The sequence below is a fragment of the Salvelinus alpinus genome, chromosome 8 (assembly GCF_045679555.1).
Source record: "Salvelinus alpinus chromosome 8, SLU_Salpinus.1, whole genome shotgun sequence".
Taxonomy (NCBI): domain Eukaryota; kingdom Metazoa; phylum Chordata; class Actinopteri; order Salmoniformes; family Salmonidae; genus Salvelinus; species Salvelinus alpinus.
Genome location: NC_092093.1, coordinates 54,350,919 through 54,373,980, shown reverse-complemented (window position 1 = coordinate 54,373,980; position 23,062 = coordinate 54,350,919). Strand labels below are relative to the sequence as shown.

Below are 23,062 nucleotides of genomic sequence, written 5' to 3'. Positions count from 1 at the left end.
ACATTTACTTTCAATAATTAAAGAAAAATGAGTCTATTGTTGACACTGTCCCAAAATGTTTTGCTTGTCAGCAATCAACTTTTCAAGATATGTAACTTTCAAAATACAGAAATCCTCCCCTATGATGCATTTTACGTCATATGATGCAAAATGCATCATAAACAGATTATTTAAAAAAAAATTAAGTTACATATCTTGAAATCTTGATTGTCAATAATGGACGAATGAAACAAACACCAAAAGATGTGGTGGAATTTTTCATTAAGTATAATTAAAACCAAATACTTTTAGAGTTTTACTCAAGTAGTATTTTACTGGTTGACTTTATACTTGAGTAATTTTCTATTACGGTATCTTTACTTTTACTCAAGTATGACATTGGGTACTTTATCCACCCCTGTTATGTTCCATCACTGAGAAACTTTTTCTGCTGAATACGTCCTTTGCCTTTTTCTCTGTCAGACTTAAAATGCGTGTCACAAAACGAGGCCACGTACCCTTGAAATGCTTGATATAAAAAATTGGTGTCTCGGTCATAATCCGTCAGTAAATACATTTTCCCTGGGAGTCCTAATTAGGCGCTTAATTCCGAACTCTTGTTGCTCGCTCATCTCCAAAGGCACCATGGGAAAATTGCACTCAATATGAGTCCAACTGTTAAGCAGGAAGCTCTAAACAGCTAACTGCTGTTTCATCTAGGCGATTTCTGACTACATTTACCATGGTAACCTGGTTGGCAGCGTGGATACAGGTGCGTAGCAACACAGTACAGTCTGGTGTGAGTGTGTCAAGGTGGAGGGACTGTCAGAGGGGATGTGAATTGAGTGTTGACCTGTGTAACCCTCCAGTCCAAGCTCAGCTAAGTATTTATTCTCTTGGACGTTTCCTGTTCATCACAAAGGACACAATGGTCCAGCCGCTGATAGCTGTTATGTTCAGCTTGTGCCCTGCACCCTGTCCATTAGAGTTAAGTCAGTACAGGTGTGAGTCATACGCATTAACAAAGTATACCAAGGAAGTCAGGAAATGGGCGTTTGATGAGATCTGACCTTAACAATTGAGGGCACAACTGATACGAGGATTATTGGCAGCGACAATATATGATTACATATCACAGTGTGATCAGTGCCATACTGTTCCGCTAGACCATACATTACTGTGATATCCCCCAAACCAATATCCACTAAGCAATTAAAGGATGAATCAATGCCCTGAATCAAAACCGTATGACAGCTGCATTATCTCAGAATACAGGAGCTCTCTCTCTCTCTGTCTCTCTCTCTCTCTCTCTCTCTGTCTCTCTCTCTCTCTCTGTGTCTCTCTCTCTCTCTCTCTCTCTCTCTCTCTCTCTCTCTCTCTCTCTCTCTCTCTCTCTCTCTCTCTCTCTCTCTCTCTGTCTCTCTCTCTGTCTCTCTCTGTCTCTCTCTCTGTCTCTCTCTCTCTCTCTCTCTCTCTCTCTCTCTCTCTCTCTCTCTCTCTGTCTCTCTCTCTCTCTCTCTCTCTCTCTGCTCCTTCCCTTCCTCCAGGTTCATTTGAAGCTGATAGGGGGGTAAGACTGAGAGAGACAGAGTGAGAGAGAGAGCGGGATATATATATAGAGAGAGATAGGTCTGGGAGTGTTGCAGAGGGAGGCTGGCACAGTGGCAAGGTCAATGTCATCTCACACATCAAGGGGATTGGTCACGTTTAATCTAATCAGCCGCTTTCATATGCAGACACTCACCTATTTGACGCTTCTGTCAGACGTCCACGAGATTCATCTTGAAAACTCCACAATGGGCTCTTCATTTATCTCATTACAGTTGTGTAGCAGCCAGCCTGATACCACTGGACCACAGTGGGTCACACCTTGAAGTGGAGATGTCACTACAGTCTCTCGGTAGGGGGAGAAGTGCTGGGCCGTATTCCTGAAGCATCTCAGAGTAGGAGGGCTGATCTAGGATCAGGTCCCCCTTGTGAATGTTATAGGACTCATTATAATCTAAAAAGACAAAAGTGATCTTAGAACAGCCCTCAAAGGGGTACTTACGCCTACGATCTCCTGCTGCAGAAAGGCCTCATGATTAATAACTTCCCCCCCAATAATGTCATTACAATAAAAATGTTCTTCGTAAAATTGGACTAATCCCTTTAGATTTTCCACTCGGCACGAGGTAACAAATACATTTAGGTCAGGTGCCTACAACACTTTCCTCAAGTGAGGAGACCGCTGGTTGTTATAGGCCACTGCTCAGTGTGTAATCTACATAATTCAATTGAATACGATTCTTAGAAGTGTTCCAACCAGACTTTTAATATATTACTCCAGCAATATTGTTATTTCCTAACTTAGTTTGGTGTGTGTTGATTGCATAAGTTACTTGGTTCAATGTATTAAGGCCTACAACCTACATATCATATCATCAGTACAATAATAAGAATAAATATTATTAAAAGTTACAATAAAGACCAGCAGAAGGGCCCTTAGGAACACCTGCTCTTTCCATGACAGAATCAAGTCAATATTACAAAGGTGTTCTTAATGTTTTGTACACTCAGTGTATATCAAGATGTCCTTTCGAAGCAGACTTATGACTGACATCTCAAAGCCATATGAATGTACACAACTAGCCATTTGAAAAAGCATGTCATATCAGAAGGATACTTGCTTTAATATTGATCTATGCAGTGGACCAAAAAAATCTACTCGCGCATCGATTCTCTTTGTGATTCTGTCACACTGCAGTTCTGGAGCCTATACAACTTTTAACCTCCATCTTTGCCTTCTCCCTGTAATCCTCCCTGGAACCCAGCATCCTGGGCAGCCAATCATCTAAATCCGTGTTTAATTTCCTGTCCCTATGCGATACATATAAGCCCTTTCCTGCCTGTGCTTTCTATCATTGTAGACAATCTGGATATGATTGAGAAACATCGTGTGTTGCTGATGTTTCAAAATGGCCATAAGGGGGTCACGAGCAGAATGTCACATAACTGCAGGGGTTCTTGTCTTTGTCGGATTAAATCCTCTCTGGAACTCAAAAGGATACGGTGTTTGTGTTGTCCCTTGAACAATATGTGTTGTAGTGATGCTTGCAACTTTTTGTCACTTGTCATGTCAGATCCAACGGCTCAACAACATCAGTTAGTCACGTATGAGTGTACACACACACACACAAACACACACACAGCATACACACATGAATACACCTGCAGCCAATGTTTCCCCCCTTCCTTTCGTCTCCCGTTGAGTTGGTGGATCAATTGCTAGTCATTCTCTGACTGTGCCCAATCTCTTCCAAAAAGTGAGACTGTGTTTTGATCCAGTAGATTGAATTGGAGGATGCTGGCTGTGCATGCCAGACAACGCCTTCTCTCTCGAGCTCATGTTTAGTCGGAGCTGCCTCTTGCTTGTAGAATTTTCTTTCTCATTTCTGACCAAATATGTCCGTAAAGCCAGGAGACATCCCTCTCTATGTTGCTCTACAAGCCTGTCTTAGTTATATTTCTTCCTACAAATCACCTCTGTTTGGCGTCTTTGGACCAAAGCCCCTTGGACACTACTAAGAGCCATGCAACCAATGGATATAGCACTCAATAAGCATACCCATTGATATGAGCACTGAGTTTCTGCAGGGAATTCTCTGAAGGGATGTTGAAAACAAGATGGCTGTTATATCCTCTAACTTGCCCAATGGCACCTCTAGGTGGTCTAATTAATCTGTCCTAACACATGGCAGGTTTACACAGGAGACATCCTCACACTCTTGGACTGTCTGACACACTAGTTAGTTACTGTGATCTCCCCAGTGGCTCACAAGGCCCGCCCGAGGGGCCCTGAGTGAAAGATGAAATTGTGTCATGTTGACAAAAAAAGTACTGAGAGGAAATGATTACAGTACAATAGTTGTAGCAAAGTATTTTTAAAGTATCCGTTAGCTTCGCAACACCAATTGGGACCACACCAGCCATGAGGATAAGTATCTAATGGAACTCTGTGTTGAAAGCCTCTGTTTCCATTAATCTTTTGGAAGACATTTTGCAATGATTACCTGCAATCCCCCCCCATCATTGACTGATTGGTCCAATAATGATAATACTTAGCAAGAACCATCCCACAGCGTGTGGCTCTTGTTATTTCCCAGGAGCCCTTGCAAACTTATCGCTCCATAACTTCTCCATGTTCTCTCACCCATCTCTTTATCAAGCTTCCCTTCAAATTAATTGACTCCTACCAAAGTCACTCATGGCCCAATAATTGAGTCATTCCAAATGAGAAATCAGTAATGTTATTGACACACTGTAATACGGGCTCTCCATTAGGTTGAAGTAGCAGGGGAAAAGACAAGCGGATGGAATACAGGACATTATGTTGAAGTAGCAGGGGAAAAGACAAGTGAATAGAAAGCAGGACATAACGGTCCATAGCTGTCATTGGGCCAGTAACCCGAAAGCTGCTAGTTTGAATCGCCGAGCCGACAAAGTGAAAAATCTGTCGATGTGCCCTTAAAGCAAAGCACTTCCTCCTAATTGCTTCACAGTCACAACTGATAACGTCTGGCCATGACCCCACTCTCAGTGGGAGTTGGGATATGGAAAGAAGCACATTTTCAAACAGGACAAATATAAAAACTCACCAAATGATTACTTTATTTTACTACAAGTTCCCCACCACTGACACCTTGGTCATGTGATCCTGGAAACATTCTATCCATTAGAGCTGTGTGTCTGTCTCAAAATGAGACCGGAGTCGATGGGAGGCTGTGCATTGTATTGGCTATGCATGTTATCACACTACGTGGACAACCCTTCAAACTAGTGGATTCAGCTATTTCAGCCACAACTTTTGCTGACAGGTGTATAAAATCAAGCACACAGCCATGTAATCTCCATAGACACACATTGGCAGTAGAATGACCTGTAGAATGAAATGCTCAGTGACATTCATTGTGGCACCATCATAGGATGCCACCTTTCCAACAATTCAGTTCGTAAAATGTCTGCCCTGCTAATGCTGTCCCAGTCAACTGTAAGTGCTGTTATTGTGAAATGGAAACGTCTAGGAGCAACAACGGCTCAGCCGCTAAGTGGTAGACCACACAAGCTCACAGAAATGGAGTGTTGAAGCGAATTTCTCATAAAAATCATCGGTCCTCGGTTGCAACACACTACCGAGTTCCAAACTGCCTCTGGAAGCAACGTCCACACAAGAACTGTTCGTCGGGAGCTTCATGAAATGGGTTTCCATGGCCAAACAGCAGCACACAAGCCAAAGATCACCATGCGCAATGCCAAGCATCGGCTGGAGTGGTGTAAAACTCGCCGCCATTGGACTCTGGAGCAGTGAAATTGCGTTCTTTGGAGTGATGAATCGCGCTTCACCATCTGGCAGTCCGACGGACAAATCTGGGTTTGGAGAACGCTACTTGCCCGAATGCATCAAGTTTGGCGGAGAAGGAATAATGGTCTCAGGTACTTTTTCATGGTTCGGGCCCCTTATTTCCAGTGAAAGGAAATCGTAACGCTTCAGCATACAATGACAATCTCTCCTCACTAATGCTCTTCTGGCTGAATGGTAGCAAGTTTCCACAGCAGTGTGGAGGCTAATAAAGCACCAAAGGGGGGACCAACTCCGTACTATAATGCCCATGATTTTGGAATGAGATGTTCGACAAGCAGGTGTCCAAATAATTTGTGTATTTAGGACAGAGGGCCAGACAGGGTACAAGGTTCATGGGGCAGTAGGACAGAGGGCCAGACAGGGTACAAGGCTTATGGGGCAGTAGGACAGAGGGCCAGACAGGGTACAAGGCTTATGGGGCAGTAGGACAGAGGGCCAGACAGGGTACAAGGCTTATGGGGCAGTAGGACAGAGGGCCAGACAGGGTACAAGGCTTATGGGGCAGTAGGACAGAGGGCCAGACAGGGTACAAGGCTTATGGGGCAGTAGGGCAGAGGGCCAGACAGGGTACAAGGCTTATGGGGCAGTAGGGCAGAGGGCCAGACAGGGTACAAGGCTTATGGGGCAGTAGGACAGAGGGCCAGACAGGGTACAAGGCTTATGGGGCAGTAGGACAGAGGGCCAGACAGGGTACAAGGCTTATGGGGCAGTAGGGCAGAGGGCCAGACAGGGTACAAGGCTTATGGGGCAGTAGGGCAGAGGGCCAGACAGGGTACAAGGCTTATGGGGCAGTAGGGCAGAGGGCCAGACAGGGTACAAGGCTTATGGGGCAGTAGGACAGAGGGCCAGACAGGGTACAAGGCTTATGGGGCAGTAGGGCAGAGGGCCAGACAGGGTACAAGGCTTATGGGGCAGTAGGAGCGATGGCCGGTGAAGGAGATAGTAACTTCAGGTGCAAGAGGCTGGAGTACAGCTATGGATTGTATGTTTCCTGCTGAAACAGGAAATAAGTGCTTTCATTCCTTGATCCACGCCTGACAAGTTGACAGGTCTCACTGAGGACACGTTCTGTATGTCTGTGACTTTCACACTTTGTCTTTAACAGAGAGGAAAACAGAAAAGCAACTTATCTCGTTGACAGAGGCCGTGGCACACAATTGCAATCAATGGGTTTAGGCTTTTTCAATGACCCAGGAAGACACAACTGTTACCTTGAGAGAGAAATCACATTTTCCTTTGCTTATATCAACCCTTAATCCCACACCAAATAGAATTACTAGCGAAGAGGATTGTAAAGATTTATTCTGCGGACGTGTGGATTAAACAGATAGCGACAGATCCAGCCTTGAGGAGAGATGAATCCTCTCTTCAGCATGAGTAGAGGGATAGACCACCATTTTAGCCCAGTCAAACAAAGCAGAGAGCTTCCAACAATGTCAACCACTACACGTGATAGTGTCACTGGGACTATATCTCACAGACAGCTACAGAACGAACACTGTGATGCCACTGTGATATAGTGGACGTGCCCGCCCTTTAAAGCAGGATTCAGTTATTGTGTTGTTGTCATGGACTGGACCCTGCAGCACCCTGTGCATGTCTGTTTCACTTTGAATCCTATTCCACTCTTTTTCTCAGCTCTACTTTTTTCCCGTAGCATCTTTTTATAGTCCTCCTCACGACTCCTTGGCTTGTTTTTTTTGTCGAAACCCTTTCCTCTCAGGACAAAACCACTGCTTGTCATTTCAAACAAATACCGTGAAAAGAACTAGATCATATGAGCAGCAATGGCGTGGTGAGCATCAATAGCTCCTTCAGCCGACATCTAAGAGTGATAGATCAAACGGATCAAAGCCTTGGCAACGCCAGCATGATGGATGACAACAATGGACAAGTAATAACTGTTTTAAAGCCATGTGGATATCCAAGAACAGCCTCTCTCGCTCTGCATTGTGGTTTCACTGCGAGGAAGACGAGCATTTAACAAAGGAAACATTTCCTTGTTTGATGTCTGTGATGACAAACTGACAAACTCCCCTAAAATGTACCAGCCATTTCAATTGAGGGAGCAAAATAATACACAAACACAAAGTAACTGATCATTATTTGCAAGGAAAATCTGTCATAAGTAGCTCTCCAGTCTAGAAATACATTACAAATGCCAGTCGAGGAGGGTCTCGGTACACTGTTCAGGCTTTAACGAGCCAATTTGCAAGAATGTGTCAGCAAAGTTTTTTCCTGCATGGCCTCTGAGGGTCCTACAATGATAAATGACTATCAGTTCTCTTAACTCTGGCAGAATGGCACTACACACCTCAGACTACATATGCAAGTCACTTAAATTAGCCCTGGGTTAAATCAACTTGGTAAAGACAGGCTGAGATTAAACAGACCAGTATTATTTTACCACTGCATGTTGTGGCAATCTGTTATCAACGTTTATTACAGTAAGTTTTACAGGATAATCTAGGGATTTTAAAAGGCTATGCTCTTGGTAATGATAATCCAATCATGCGAGAATTCACTGAGGTTTCTGTGCGGAATGGGATTATACTAAAACTGCATCACTACGCAGTCATGATTGCAATGTGCAGGGCCAAGACATGTCGTATTTTATAGAAAGTCCCTCGGGAAAAAAAATCCTTTGCTTCTCCCCCCTTTTATTTAGAACAAGTGAAGTGCATACCTCTTCCTCATCATCCTCCTCCTCCTCGCTGCTGGGTTCTTCTGGTGCTCTTATAAACCACCATTGAATCTCTAAGTAAACTGACGTGGTTCCACTCTGGAAGGCGCACGCCATTTCAATGTTTTGACCTTCTTTTACCGTTAGATTGGAGGGGATATCCGTAAACTTTCCTGAAAGATAGAGAAAAACAATCAGTATAATCGCTGTCTGTCCATCTCTCCACAACTACAGCCTACATATAACAAACCTGTCATAGTGTAAGGTACTTCTTTCAACACATGGTAGTTGAGTAAATAAACCCTTACAACAACAACAACAACAAATAAACATGAAAGAAAATCAAGAGAACACGTGAAAAACCTGTGTGAAGAAACACGTGAAAGATTTCAAAAAGGAAAGGAAATATATATATTTTCACAGAGTTAGACATGTGGTTTTCGTAGGTGTGACGTTTCACATGCATGTATCACGTGTGAACAAATCAAATGGGGAAAAAAGTCACATGGGAAAAACAGACACGTATGGTTTTTGGACAGGTAAAGTTTCATATGGATTTTTTCACGACTAAGACACGTGGTTTCCCAACATTTCTCATATTATGTTTCACATGCGTGCTTTTGTAACTGGCAGGATTAGAAGCCAGGTCTCCCACTGGAAAATCTGACGTCTTGACCATTAGACCAAACACAAACGTTGACGTTGCATGCAGGGCTACATCATCACATGTGGATTTTCACATTTTAATGTCAACCAGGGCTGTCAAACAATTAAAAAATGCTTCCCAATTCATGGCAGGATTTCCTCCTGTGATTAATCATGATGTATCGCAATTTCATAATTTGCTAAAATTGAGCTGCAATTTACACATTGTTTTTATACAAAAGCATTACGAGAACATTGACGTCTTGATTTTGTTCAAAGTAACAGTTAGCCAAATCAGATAAATTGACAAACACACTTTAACCTCAAAGTCAACTTGTTCTGATATGGCATTGTTGCAGCAGTATAGCTGTATATATCATGTATTTAGGATGTTTTCAGTGTATTAACTGGAGTTAACTGATTAACTCTGAGAGCACTAATTCTAACATGTTAAACAGGATGAATAAGGAGATACGGAACTCTAGCTTCTCTGTTCTTTTCACTGGGCTTCTTTTCACTGGGCTTCTTTTCATTGGGCTTCTTTTCACGGGGCTTCTTTTCACGGGGCTTCTTTTCATTGGGCTTCTTTTCACTGGGCTTCTTTTCACTGGGCTTCTTTTCATTGGGCTTCTTTTCACTGGGCTTCTTTTCACTGGGCTTCTTTTCATTGGGCTTCTTTTCACTGGGCTTCTTTTCACTGGGCTTCTTTTCACTGGGCTTCTTTTCACTGGGCTTCTTTTCATTGGGCTTCTTTTCATTGGGCTTCTTTTCATTGGGCTTCTTTTCACTGGGCTTCTTTTCATTGGGCTTCTTTTCATTGGGCTTCTTTTCACTGGGCTTCTTTTCATTGGGCTTCTTTTCACTGGGCTTCTTTTCACTGGGCTTCTTTTCACTGGGCTTCTTTTCACTGGGCTTCTTTTCATTGGGCTTCTTTTCACGGGGCTTCTTTTCACTGGTCACTGACCAGCATATGAGGCATGCACCTGCAGCAGTAAAACTCTGAGATGGATGGCTCAGAAATACTGTAAGAAATTGTATTTTTCAATGCACTTGAATTACTATACTCAGGTAGGCTAAGTGACCTTTTTACAGAATGGCATTACAGAATTTGCAATTCCATATGTTCAAACATTGCTACTGCAACATGCAACAACGTGTGAGAGGAATAACACTATATTTCACCACCACAATTTCACATGTGAAAGTTAAGATTTTCACGTGAATGTTTCCTTACATGTGAAACTGGAAATGTTACTTTGAAATGTGATTGATTTTCACATGTGAAATTGCAATTGAACATGTGAAAGTGACATTTTCACATGAGAAAGTTTTTCACATGTGAAACTGCATATCCGATTTTCATGTGAACCTTTTGAACATCTGTGGAACTGCAAATTTCACATGTGCAACTGTAATTCACATGAGGTGAAAACGTTTTTTTCCCCTCAAATGTGAAAAAGGTGGTTTAATTTAATACATGTGAAAGTATGGTTTCACGTGAAATTTAAGCTCAACACGTGCAAACAGTTATTTCACATATGTAAATGCGATTTTGTAAGGGAAGTGTAGGTTAATCGAATTAGTGAAATATATCATTTTAAATGAAGGGGCTTCCTATGTGTCTAGAACTGTCACTGCGATGGGTATCATACCTTGATCATAACATAATGCCTTATAACATATATCAGCCCCTCAAAGAACGGACATATGAGATAAACGTGATTTAACCTCAACACATTTGCCAGATTCACTCTCCAATAACTACAATTCAAATGAATGTGCATAGTGTAATTCAAATAAGACCAGCATAGTATAACCTAGAGTGCATAGCCTATCTGAATATATATTTAAATGTGGAACATGTTACACTGGTTTAATCCATGAAAACACTCTAAGCATCACAATAACTGTCGTTCAATGTAGCCTACAGTTTTCCCCCCGCAACACTCACTGCGCTTAAAAAAAACAAAAACAAAAACATTTTCTGATCATTTTCAAGGGATACAGGCTAGGGAGGCAGTGGAAATACCAAGGCATCCAAAGGTAGAGAGAAACCACGAAGGATAGATGCAAACTCGCACTGATATGTCAACAGGGTAACCGTACATGGTGCTGAAAAATAACTACTGCCCGCTCTACGCCATTCCAACACTGTTTCTGCATATCCGTTACTTTAAATGCATGTCGCGCTCAGTGTCTCTTCAAAGTTATTCTTACAACGATATTAATCTGTGCCTGATAGTCCAACATCTACGTTCTACTAATTATAATAATATTATAAACTACTAAATTATATCCAGGTGTCATTTTAAGCAATCAACAGTTGCGTTTTGTTCATTTGGACAACATTGGATCAAAACTAGGTACTTTTTCTGCATTTATTTTACAGCCCAGAAGTACGTTGCATTTGTTACGTCAATCGAAACATATTCATTATTTAATATCTGCGTCTTGAAGTTATACGCACTTTTAACATGAATTCAAATGCGATGTATATTGTTTTTAACCCAGACGAAGCCCAGAGAGATTAGAATTGATGGAAGTGTTGAAGGGCGATATGTCTCAGCTTACCTTCAAAGCAGAATCCAAATTGTATACATAAACTAGACAATACAACGAATCCAATAAAGTCCTGAGAGGTCCACATCATTACAGATGGATAATGTCACATCAGCCGAGAGAAAAAAAAACGATCTTCCAAAACTGCTCAGCAAATTAAACTGTTGCCAGGCCGATATGCTTGGACACAGAATGGCGAATATGTAACATGCTGGAACAATAGCAAGGCTCCTGAAGTTGTCAGCTTTGCAGAGAGAGAGAGCGAGACTGGTGACTGCGCGCTCTGCACAAGGTGTTGTAAAACTAATAGCCTCTGTTCTCTGCTCTCGGTACAGTACGTGGCTGTTCATGCAACGTCAGTGTGCAGTTCCCCTATTGTGTGCTTGGTGTACACACCTCTACACTTTTTCAAAGCCCGTTTTCCACAATATTTCAAATTGCACTAGTCTAGACTTAAAAATAGGTAATATAGTAAAGTAATTATCAAGCATAGCAGCGGGAGTAGCCTACAAACGATTTTGAAAGCTAGTAATAATTTTAGCATTCATGACAAGATTTGTGTGAGAGATTTGTGTGAGGAGAGCAAAATAGCTCCTCACTTTTCTCCACAACCAAAACATGCCAAATCATTTAAGAGACTGGGTGGGTTGTCACTCAAAACCACATCAAAATGGTATCTGATTCTCAAGTGGTATGTGGCATGAAGAATTTACATATGGAATGTAGGTGTGTCCATCTCATTGAGGGTCGGCTCTAGCCTTTTGAGGGCCCTAAGCGAGATTTGGTTGGGCCCCCCCCCCCTCCCTGCAGGCAAAACATTTTTAGTGGCCCCCTCTGATGAAGGCAGAGAAATAAATGTACATTATACAGCTCCTTTCATGGAATTCTACCCATTTTACCATGAGGTGCAAATACATTTTTTTTGCAATTTTAAAGCTAATTTCCTGAAAATCTACAAATGTTGCCATGACATATCATGTTAATGATTTCTGAGTGAGAGTGACTAACAACATCAATGGGTAGACACTTGCCCTGTGTGCTCGGTCAGTACTCAGCCATGATTACTACAAGTTTAGATAGCTGGCTAGACTAACTCACCAATCTAAAAAAAGTGTTGGCTGACGTGAGCTAATTGAGTGACTGTCAATGACTGACATAATAAGAAAAAAAACTGCTGATGCACAACATATGTTGGACTTGCACCTATTCTAACTCGACCCAGACTCTTTTTTATAAGTGGCTGGGGGCCCTAAGCGATCGTTTATGTCGCTTACGTTTGGAGCAGGCCCTGCTCATGTTTATTAATAGCTATGCAGTCAGACCTCTGAAACAGGCACAGATCAGACCCACTGGTACAGAGGCTATAAAACAATATTGTAGCTATTGATGGCGGAGACAGCTGAGACAGGGTTTGAACCAGAGACCCTGCAAGTACAGGTCAATCACAAAAGGCTACTTCCTATGCCATTAAACACTTCTAGGGATAGCACCCTTTTTTCAATTCTTGCCTAAAATGACATACCCAAATCTAACTGCCTGTATCTCAGGCCCTGAAGCCTGAGAGATTATCATATTGCTGCCACCAATGTACTGATTGAGAGGGAACCTGCCAGAGAAGTGCTTTCCTTGTAACCACAAGGTCAGTGGTTCAAGATTTACTCCGGCTGTTCTGCCTTAACACTATAGAATCGAAGTTACATAAAACCAGGCTAAATCCAGTTATGTACTATACTGTTGCTGTTGTTGATGATCAGCACTATCTAAGCAATAGTCAGTGTGGGGCAGCGAACGTTACTTAAAGGAACTTGTCCACCGTTGGTTTCTTGCCAGTATCCATTTTCTCAACCGGAGCATGCTGCACGGGCCACTTTGAGTGAAGCAGAGTGCATCTGAAAATTAAACACTTTTCCAGGGCGATGATGTTTGCAATAATTAATGACATTCACATCCAGCCACGTTCATAAGTGCGCGCTCAACGACAATAATACTTTCTCCCTACTCCTATATTATGTATACATACAGTTTTGTAACAATGTACAAATGGTTAAAGTACACAAGGGAAAATAAATAAGCATAAATATGGGTTGTATTTACAATGATGTTTGTTCTTCACTGGTTGCCCTTGTGGCAACAGGTCACAAATCTTGCTGCTGTGATGGCGCACTGTGGAATTTTACCCAGTAGATATGGGAGTTTATCAAAATTGGATTTGTTTTCTAATTCTTTGTGGATCTGTGTAATCTGAGGGAAATATGTGTCTAATATGGTCATACATTGGGCAGGAGGTTAAGAAGTGCAGCTCAGTTTCCACCTCATTTTGTGGGCAGTGTGCACATAGCCTGTCTTCTCTTGAGAGCCAGGTCTGCCTAAAGCTGCCTTTCTCAATAGCAAGGCTATGCTCACTGAATCTGTACGTAGTCAGGCTCAGTGAGTGACTGAACACCATAGATATTGGTAATGTTGGTGACTGAACACCATAGATACTGGTAATGTTGGTGACTGAGCACCATAGATACTGGTAATGTTGGTGACTGAACACCATAGATACTGGTAATGTTGGTGACTGAGCACCATAGATACTGGTAATGTTGATGATTGAGCACCATAGATACTGGTGATGTTGGTGACTGAGCACCATAGATACTGGTAATGTTGGTGACTGAGCACCATAGATACTGGTAATGTTGGTGACTGAACACCATAGATACTGGTAATGTTTGTGACTGAGCACCATAAATACTGATAATGTTGGTGATTGAGCACCATAGATACTGGTAATGTTGGTGACTGAACACCATAGATACTGGTAATGTTGGTGACTGAGCACCATATAGACTGGTAATGTTGGTGACTGAGCACCATATATACTGGTAATGTTGGTGATTTAGCACCATAGAGACTGGTAATGTTGGTGACTGAACACCATAGAGACTGGTAATGTTGGTGACTGAGCACCATAGATACTGGTAATGTTGGTGACTGAGCACCATAGATACGGGTAATGTTGTTGACTGAGCACCATAGATACTGGTAATGTTGGTGACTGAGCACCATATATACTCGTAATGTTGGTGACTGAGCACCATAGACACTAGTAATGTTGGTGACTGAGCACCATAGATACTGGTAATGTTGGTGACTGAACACCATAGATACTGGTAATGTTGGTGACTGAGCACCATAGATACTGGTAATGTTGATGATTGAGCACCATAGATACTGGTGATGTTGGTGACTGAGCACCATAGATACTGGTAATGTTGGTGACTGAGCACCATAGATACTGGTAATGTTGGTGACTGAACACCATAGATACTGGTAATGTTTGTGACTGAGCACCATAAATACTGATAATGTTGGTGATTGAGCACCATAGATACTGGTAATGTTGGTGACTGAACCCCATAGATACTGGTAATGTTGGTGACTGAGCACCATAGAGACTGGTAATGTTGGTGACTGAGCACCATATATACTGGTAATGTTGGTGATTGAGCACCATAGAGACTGGTAATGTTGGTGACTGAACACCATAGAGACTGGTAATGTTGGTGACTGAGCACCATAGATACGGGTAATGTTGGTGACTGAGCACCATATATACTCGTAATGTTGGTGACTGAGCACCATAGACACTAGTAATGTTGGTGACTGAGCACCATAGATACTGGTAATGTTGGTGACTGAGCACCATAGACACTAGTAATGTTGGTGACTGAGCACCATAGATACTGGTGATGTTGTTGACTGAGCACCATAGATACTGGTAATGTTGGTGACTGAGCACCATATATACTCGTAATGTTGGTGACTGAGCACCATAGATACTAGTAATGTTGGTGACTGAGCACCATAGATACTGGTAATGTTGGTGATTGAGCACCATAGATACTGGTAATGTTTGTGACTGAGCACCATAGATACTGGTAATGTTGGTGACTAAGCACCATAGAGACTGGTAATGTTGGTGACTAAGCACCATATATACTGGTAATGTTGGTGACTGAGCACCATAGATACTGGTAATGTTGGTGACTGAGCACCATAGATACTGGTAATGTTGATGCTGAGCACCATAGATACTGGTAATGTTGGTGACTGAACACCATCAACACTGATCATTTTGGTGACTGAGCACCATATATACTGGTAATGTTGGTGACTGAGCACCATAGATACTGGTAATGTTGGTGATTGAGCACCATAGAGACTGGTAATGTTGGTGACTGAACACCATAGAGACTGATAATGTTGGTGACTGAGCACCATAGATACTGGTAATGTTGGTGACTGAGCACCATAGATACTGGTAATGTTGGTGACTGAGCACCATAGATACTGGTAATGTTGGTGACTGAACACCATAGATACTGGTAATGTTGGTGACTGAGCACCATAGATACTGGTAATGTTGGTGACTGAGCACCATAGATACTGGTAATGTTTGTGACTGAGCACCATCAACACTGATAATGTTGGTGACTGAGCACCATAGATACTGGTAATGTTGGTGACTGAGCACCATCAACACTGATAATGTTGGTGACTGAGCACCATAGATACTGGTAATGTTGGTGACTGAGCACCATCAACACTGATAATGTTGGTGACTGAGCACCATATATACTGGTAATGTTGGTGACTGAGCACCATCAACATTGATAATGTTGGTGACTGAGCACCATAGATACTGGTAATGTTGGTGACTGAGCACCATCAACACTGATAATGTTGGTGACTGAGCACCATCAACACTGATAATGTTGGTGACTGAGCACCATAGATACTGGTAATGTTGGGGACTGAGCACCATCAACATTGATAATGTTGGTGACTGAGCACCATAGATAATGGTAATGTTGGTGACTGAGCACCATCAACACTGATAATGTTGGTGACTGAGCACCATAGATACTGGTAATGTTGGTGATTGAGCACCATAGATACTGGTAATGTTGGTGACTGAGCACCATCAACACTGATAATGTTGGTGACTGAGCACCATAGATACTGGTAATGTTGGTGACTGAGCACCATCAACACTGATCATGTTTGTGGGAGTCTATGACAAAGGGTTTGCTGTGTCACCATCATGATCAAGGATAACAGAGTGTGCCCTGAGCACTGTGTCTGCACACAAAGACCACCTCTATTCACCAGTAAATGGGCTGGTCAGACGTGGTGTGTCATACTGAAATAGCATGTTGGTAGACTTGATCTTATTTTCCTTTTTCCCTAAGGGACAACTTTCATTAAAGATGGGATCTGTTTATCTCTGTAAATCAATGTCTAGGTGTTTATTTCTTTATTTTTACTGGCCCTTCCAGCCTCTTCGAAGGACAACATTGACTTTGTGTTACATTGTTGTTTCTTGCAGCAGTTTGGATACATATTTCATGCGTTTTACACACATGATACTTCTATATAGTTTGATTTCCTCAGACATGTACGGTATACATGATATATGGTGTTTTTTGGTCCTAACTATTACAGATCATGAGGTTTAAACCCCACCCCTCAGCTACTCTCAGCCAATCCCAGCTATCTCCGTAGATCAACCCTCTCTAGATTTCAATTTGCCATATATATCTTTCGACTGTGCTGTGACGTCTCGCATAAATTCCGAACTGTTCTAATCTCATAGTACCCACAGATTGTAAATTAAAGATGCCATTTTTTACGAAGAGTATTATTATACTGTTAACTGATTGACGATGGCTTTCCAAAGCTCCCAACAGTGCTATTTGTAGGGTTAGTTTAAGGTGAATGTTGTGATTTTTCAGCCACTTCTGAACCTGTTACCAGAAATACCAGAATAAATGATCTAATGATTCTGTCTCTTCACAGCAAAATCTGCAGAGCTGAGATGGTTGTATGTCTAGGGGTTTGTGTCAAGAGAAACGGCAGGAGGAAATACATCATTTCATTTGGATAGAAACTCTTCATTACGGAACCCTGTGAAATTACAATGAGTCAAGAGAGGAAGAGGTGCCAACTTGCTACTGGCATCCGGTGGATGGCATGGCGCCATCACCTGGGCAAAAGCAGATTGGCATTTATTGGAATGAATCTTGTCCTGGAGGCATCTCTGCAGGGTGGTCATTAGTTGGCCTAGCCTCAAAGTCATAACATGTTAAACCTAACCCTAACCATAACCACACTACTAACCTTATGTCTAACCCTAAACTTAAACTGTTTTCGTGACTTTGTTACGATATAGACAAATTTGACTGTGCGTCTGGCCCATCTAGCGGAAACCTAACAGCTCTGCCTCCAGGACAAGATTCATCCCAATAAATGTCAACCTGCTGGGTAAAATGCTGAGAGAACTGAAAAGCTAATGCTTCCTCTGGCCAAGACATTCAACTGAATGCAGAAACCAACTTCCTGAATCAAAGTAAAGGAGAGATTGACTGTTATAATCTCCACCCGGCACAGCCAGAAGAGGACTGTCCACCCCTCATAGCATGGTTCCTCTCTAGGTTTCTTCCTAGGTTTTGGCCTTTCTAGGGAGTTTTTCCTAGCCGCTGTGCTTCTACACCTGCATTGCTTGCTGTTTGGGGTTTTAGGCTGGGTTTCTGTACAGCACTTTGAGATATCAGCTGATGTACGAAGGACTATATGAATGCATTTGATTTGATTTGATTTGATTGACTGCATCACGGGTCTTTGAAAGTACCAAACTGGCTGTGCAATCACACAGCTCAGACACCCGTACATACCCCACAAGACATGCTACCTGGGGTCTCTTCACTGTCCCCAACGTACAATACAATATCGAGCTATGACTATATGGACTAGATGGAACTGTCTCCCACCTCAGGTATGGTTTGTTACTCACTCCCAGCACCCTACTTCCCATGACTACACCTGTTGCACACAACACGGTTCCATTCCCCTGTCACAAGGGGATCTATTGTTGATTTACGATGAAATCCTAAACCCTTTTACTTTATTCGGCATTTCAAAGGTACTTACTATAAACATGTATTTTTATTTAACCTCGAGATGTGACAACGTGTTTTAAAAAAAAAAATTATGAAGTTCAAAATGTGCTCTTTATGACAAAATGTTAAAATGTAAAAGTTTTTGGGACCAAGTTACACTTGGTGGAATGACCCCAACTATATTCCAAAACAGAGTTTTTTTTGAGATTTATGTAACTGAGGTCGTCACGATTTACACTGAGGGTTGGATTTGGATTACAATAATGCCCACTTGTCCACTAAAAGAACTGTCATGCAGGGAGAAATAGCTGCACTGATTGTGCTCTATCCAATCAAAGCAGCAGAACCTCCAGACAGGGGGACAGACCTGCACATTATGCATCGCCTCCAACTCAGACTTGTTAAAAATAAGACAATAATACGTCACCAATGTGGAAAGAACACTTGGCACCTAAGCCCTTTATGGGACTTGTGGATGTGTTTCTATTTGATAGTGATCACTAGAGTATGAACACTGTTTTTGGGCAAAATTCAAATTGAGGTGATGCGCACTTGCATCCCAACTGCCACTTGTCAATATTCTAAAATTCAAAACCCATTCCTGCTGTGACCTGTTTAGTGAAATGATTCTCTATGAAACACTGCCAGACAGATGCACACTCTGGTAATAAATAGTTAGACAGTTGTCCAAACTAAACAGCAACGAAGCACCAGTGACTTAATAAGATTATTTTTCTAATGTGGTCTGCCCGCTCAATGTGCCTGCTAGCTACTAGTACTAGCTTGATCCATTGACAAACACAGAGATGGAACTTAGCTTGCTAGCTAGTGATTTTGGGCACTGATGCACATTGTGTAGCAGCTTGTGCTTTATTTATGATAGTTTGACAGCTTGCTGATTATGAATGTGTAGACATGTTCTCATAAATCAGTTCTGAGCACAGCCAGCAGCAGCTGACTTGATACTGTCTACTTGGTTTTCATGCACATTTTTTAACTAAAGAAATACTGCACCAAACATCTTAGCTAGATGTATAATTGCGCAAGCAAAAACCTTGGCAAAAATATAAAAATGAATGACAAATTGCTTGTTGTCCCAACTCTATAATTGAATTGTTCCCGGAATATACAATTACACCTCTTCATGGATTATACAAAAGATCCAACGATCCTGTTAAACTCTCCTATGTTGTTGCTACCGTGCCTCAAGAGGGACAAACAACAATAATTGCCATAACACACCCAGGACTCAAATCTTGTTTTTCATAATGAGCAGCAGAAAAACGCGGTGAGTTCAGCCACTGTTTAAGACTACAGATAGTGTTCCACTGTAGTTTGCTATTTAAGACATGATTAGAGAGAAACAAACTTCTCTCCCCTTTTTTTTTTTTACCAGACCCCGTTGATCTTTGTCTCTCTGCGTTGTGTACAATGTGAAGGTTTAACTACCACCACCGCAGTGGTAACAATGGAACCTGTGAAACACAATGCATGCACGTCATTCACAACACAGGAGAGTTTAAACAGGATCGTTGGATCTTTTGTATCATCCATGAAGAGGTGTAATTGTATATTCCGGGAACAATTCAATTATAGAGTTGGGACAACTTTTAGAATTCTGAATATTGATCTAAAATACGCGCTAAAGGAGTCTATGGGACACAGACGGTCAACATTCAACAAATCTGATCTAACAAAGTGGATATTCGTCAAATACGTCATGATTGGTGTATTGTAACAGGCCCACAATATGGTTACTAAAGTCTGATTTGGAGATATATTATATATTTGGTTGTTTTCTCTTCACGACATGTAGAAGTTGTCCCTTTTCGGGTTTAGAAGAAGTGCCTGCTAAATGCCAACGCCCATTCGTATAAGCTGGTTAGCATAGCTAGCAACATACAATACAGTACATCGGTGGTGGTAGTCAAATTCCTTTTTAACTGTACTTTTTACCTCAACATAGTGTGAAATGCACATCTAAATATAGGCTCATTTTGCTGGGGGGGGGGGGGTGCATTAACGAGACTCGGGATCTTTCCCCCGTGGCTCTTTTCCCCCATGCGTTTCCATGGCAATTCCATTGTTTTGGTCAAGTTCCATTGACCTCTTTTCAGCATCTATTCCAGACATTCAATTGCATAGCATTTTTTTTACATTCCCCATATAATGTTAATGAGGTGCTAACATGGCCGCCATATAATGTTGTAGTGTCATGTAAATGCATCATAATGCAAAAACCTGTAAATACATTTCTTTGGTATATTCTATGACAGAGCATCCCCAGGTTACATTAAAATATGTTGTGATGAATAAATGGCTGCCGTAAAGTTAAGGGAAGCATTAATGTGTTGTTTTACTCACGTGTGGCTCGGGTGACGCAGTAAATGATGTATAAATTGAAATTATTGCACAAATGGCTAATTAATGGTAATTACCTGTTTTACGGTGGGGATTAGCCCACTATGTTGTGTCTGGAGGAGAAAATAGATTTGCACCCAGATAAATGCAATTATGAAAACCCTAGGCACTGGATGTGTGCTTAAAATTAAATTAATATTACTTTTTGGAAAATAGAATGCCTGATAAGACATAATTACATCATATGTCTCAGCTTAAATTAAACTAATTTAGTATTGCTTGTTTTGTGACTGGGGAGGCGGCTATGGAGAGAGGCCATGACCCGTGATTCTTTGCGTGAACGAGAAGGGCCACTGACCTTGTGATCCTGAGAATGGCCATTTCATTAGCGCCATAAACCCAGTTTGCTGTAAGGACAGAGCTGCTATGGAAGCACATACAGTGTTTAATTTGCAAACAGTGTTATCTCTGTAGAGATGGGGAACCTAATTAGAGGGACCACAATAGGTGGGATTATCGCACGCTATCCATCAGTTTACACAACTGAATCGACCGCCATGCTACTGAATCCCAATACTGTACATACGGACCACAGTGATGCTGTTGAACAGCAAGTTCCTCTCTTTTAAAGTGTCTTGTATTGTAACTGTAGTGACTGTGCTAATATGGACACCATATGAAAAAAGATTTGCATCATAAGAGTCAATCAGCAATCATTACTGTAATGACACAGGTTCTGTCAGTATTATGATGCAGTGTAGGCCGAGATTAATAGTTCAAGTTTTTCATAGCTATTATAGATTATATATATTATTTTTAATTTATTTAACCTTTATTTAATATCCGTGAATAATCCTAATATGTTTACAGATCGATAATCAATGTCGCGGGCTCCAGATCTGCAGCCTATTTGGACATGATTGTTTATCGGGTGCTGATAATTACCCCTGGTGAGACAGTCGTAAAGCCCAATCATTTGTCACAGCTTCAACATTGCCGATTGAGGCTTTACTTGGTGTTTGAATGCTGGCACATTTTAAAGCAAAATGCCTGGCAAGGTAACACAATAATATACACATGGGGGACGAAAGTGGGGATTTCAAAAACTTGGCTTTGCTCTTAAAGGAATTGTTTAAATAAGCATAGGAGTATACTTTAAAGTCCACATCAGTAGGAAAAGATGAACATTTATTCAGATCTGCAATGGGAGAGTACTGCACTGCCCAATTAACAGTAACTTAGTAACAAATTGCCAATAACTTACAATCTATTATTTTGGGGCCAGAAACAACACACATTGACAATAGTATAATTTACGTAATTTAGTTCTGAATCCTTATATTGTAACTTGGTCTAAAAGTAAACCATCTTCCATTGTCAATTAGTCTGTGTAGTTTATATAATTAGCTAGTTAAACCTGGATTCTGTCTCACAAAAGCCTACTTACACTTTCAAACTTCACGCACCAAACCAATCTACCATCAATCTACCATTCAAATCAAATCAAACTTTATTTGTCACATGGGCCGAATACAAGTGTAGACCTGACCCGTGAAATGCTTACTTACAAGCCCTTAACCAAGTAAGCATTTCACGGTAAGGTCTACACTTGTTGTATTCGGCGCATGTGACAAATGAAGTTTGATTTGATTTGATTTGAACGGTATGAAATCATCTATTACTTTGGTTTGTTATCTGGCAGACATCAACAAACCAAGCCCAGTAACACAGGTCCGACTACAATTCATTATTGCTACAATGTGGCTACACTCGTGTGAAATAAAACATAATTTTTCTACTCTTCCCGTGGTCCAGTATTTACATCTAATTTACAGACAGGTATAATTTAGTCCTATTTCAATTGGCCCAAATAATAATTTCCCAATTTTACTGCGGTAACATTTGCAGTTCTATTATGCGACCACATTGCTTTAGTACCGCAAGGTGAACCTTGAATAATTAATGGCTTTAGCCTCTGAAAAGGTATAGCCATCAAGCATTTTTACATTTAATAGAATCATAAAGAGTGTCAGAATTTGAGGCTGTTTTTTATTAGACGTGAAGGGCGTTTATTTTTAGTAGACACAATTTACGTTTGGACGGACTGTGAAACATCATTTAGAGAGGGACCAAAGGCATCAATTAAAATGCTCTCTTGACCAATTACAACTGAATTATATGTTGCTCTCAGCACGATGCAATTCATTACCACAATTCAATGTGCTTTTTGCTGAGTTAAAAGGATAAACCCGGAAGTGTCAAGGTAAAATCAGACACGGTATAGAAAGTTAGACATCTCATAGGCTTGTTTTTTTTTCTGGTTTGGGCAGGGCAGGCAGGGTTGAGAGGGAGGGGAAGAACAAAGTAGACCAGATCCAGCTGCTATTGCATTGGTGTTTATGGGAGAGGCACAGGATTTGGCAGAATGTTGCAGATTTTCCCCACACACGGTAATTGGAGTATATTTTGGGTGATTTTATGAGCGTT

At 41.4% G+C, this 23,062-nt stretch overlaps 1 protein-coding gene across 1 annotated transcript in view; it reads right to left on the bottom strand.

Annotated features, from left to right (window-relative positions):
* Window positions 1-11,903, bottom strand: part of LOC139583292 (V-set and transmembrane domain-containing protein 2A-like) — a 31,765-nt gene extending 19,862 nt beyond the window's left edge. The window contains exons 1-2 of the mRNA XM_071414199.1: window positions 11,280-11,903; window positions 8,067-8,236 (exon numbers count right to left, since the gene is read on the bottom strand). Coding sequence (XP_071270300.1) covers window positions 8,067-8,236; window positions 11,280-11,358 — 249 coding nt within the window. The 5' untranslated portion in view covers window positions 11,359-11,903. The remainder of the gene's footprint in view (window positions 1-8,066; window positions 8,237-11,279) is intronic.
* Window positions 11,904-23,062: the final 11,159 nt, after the last annotated feature.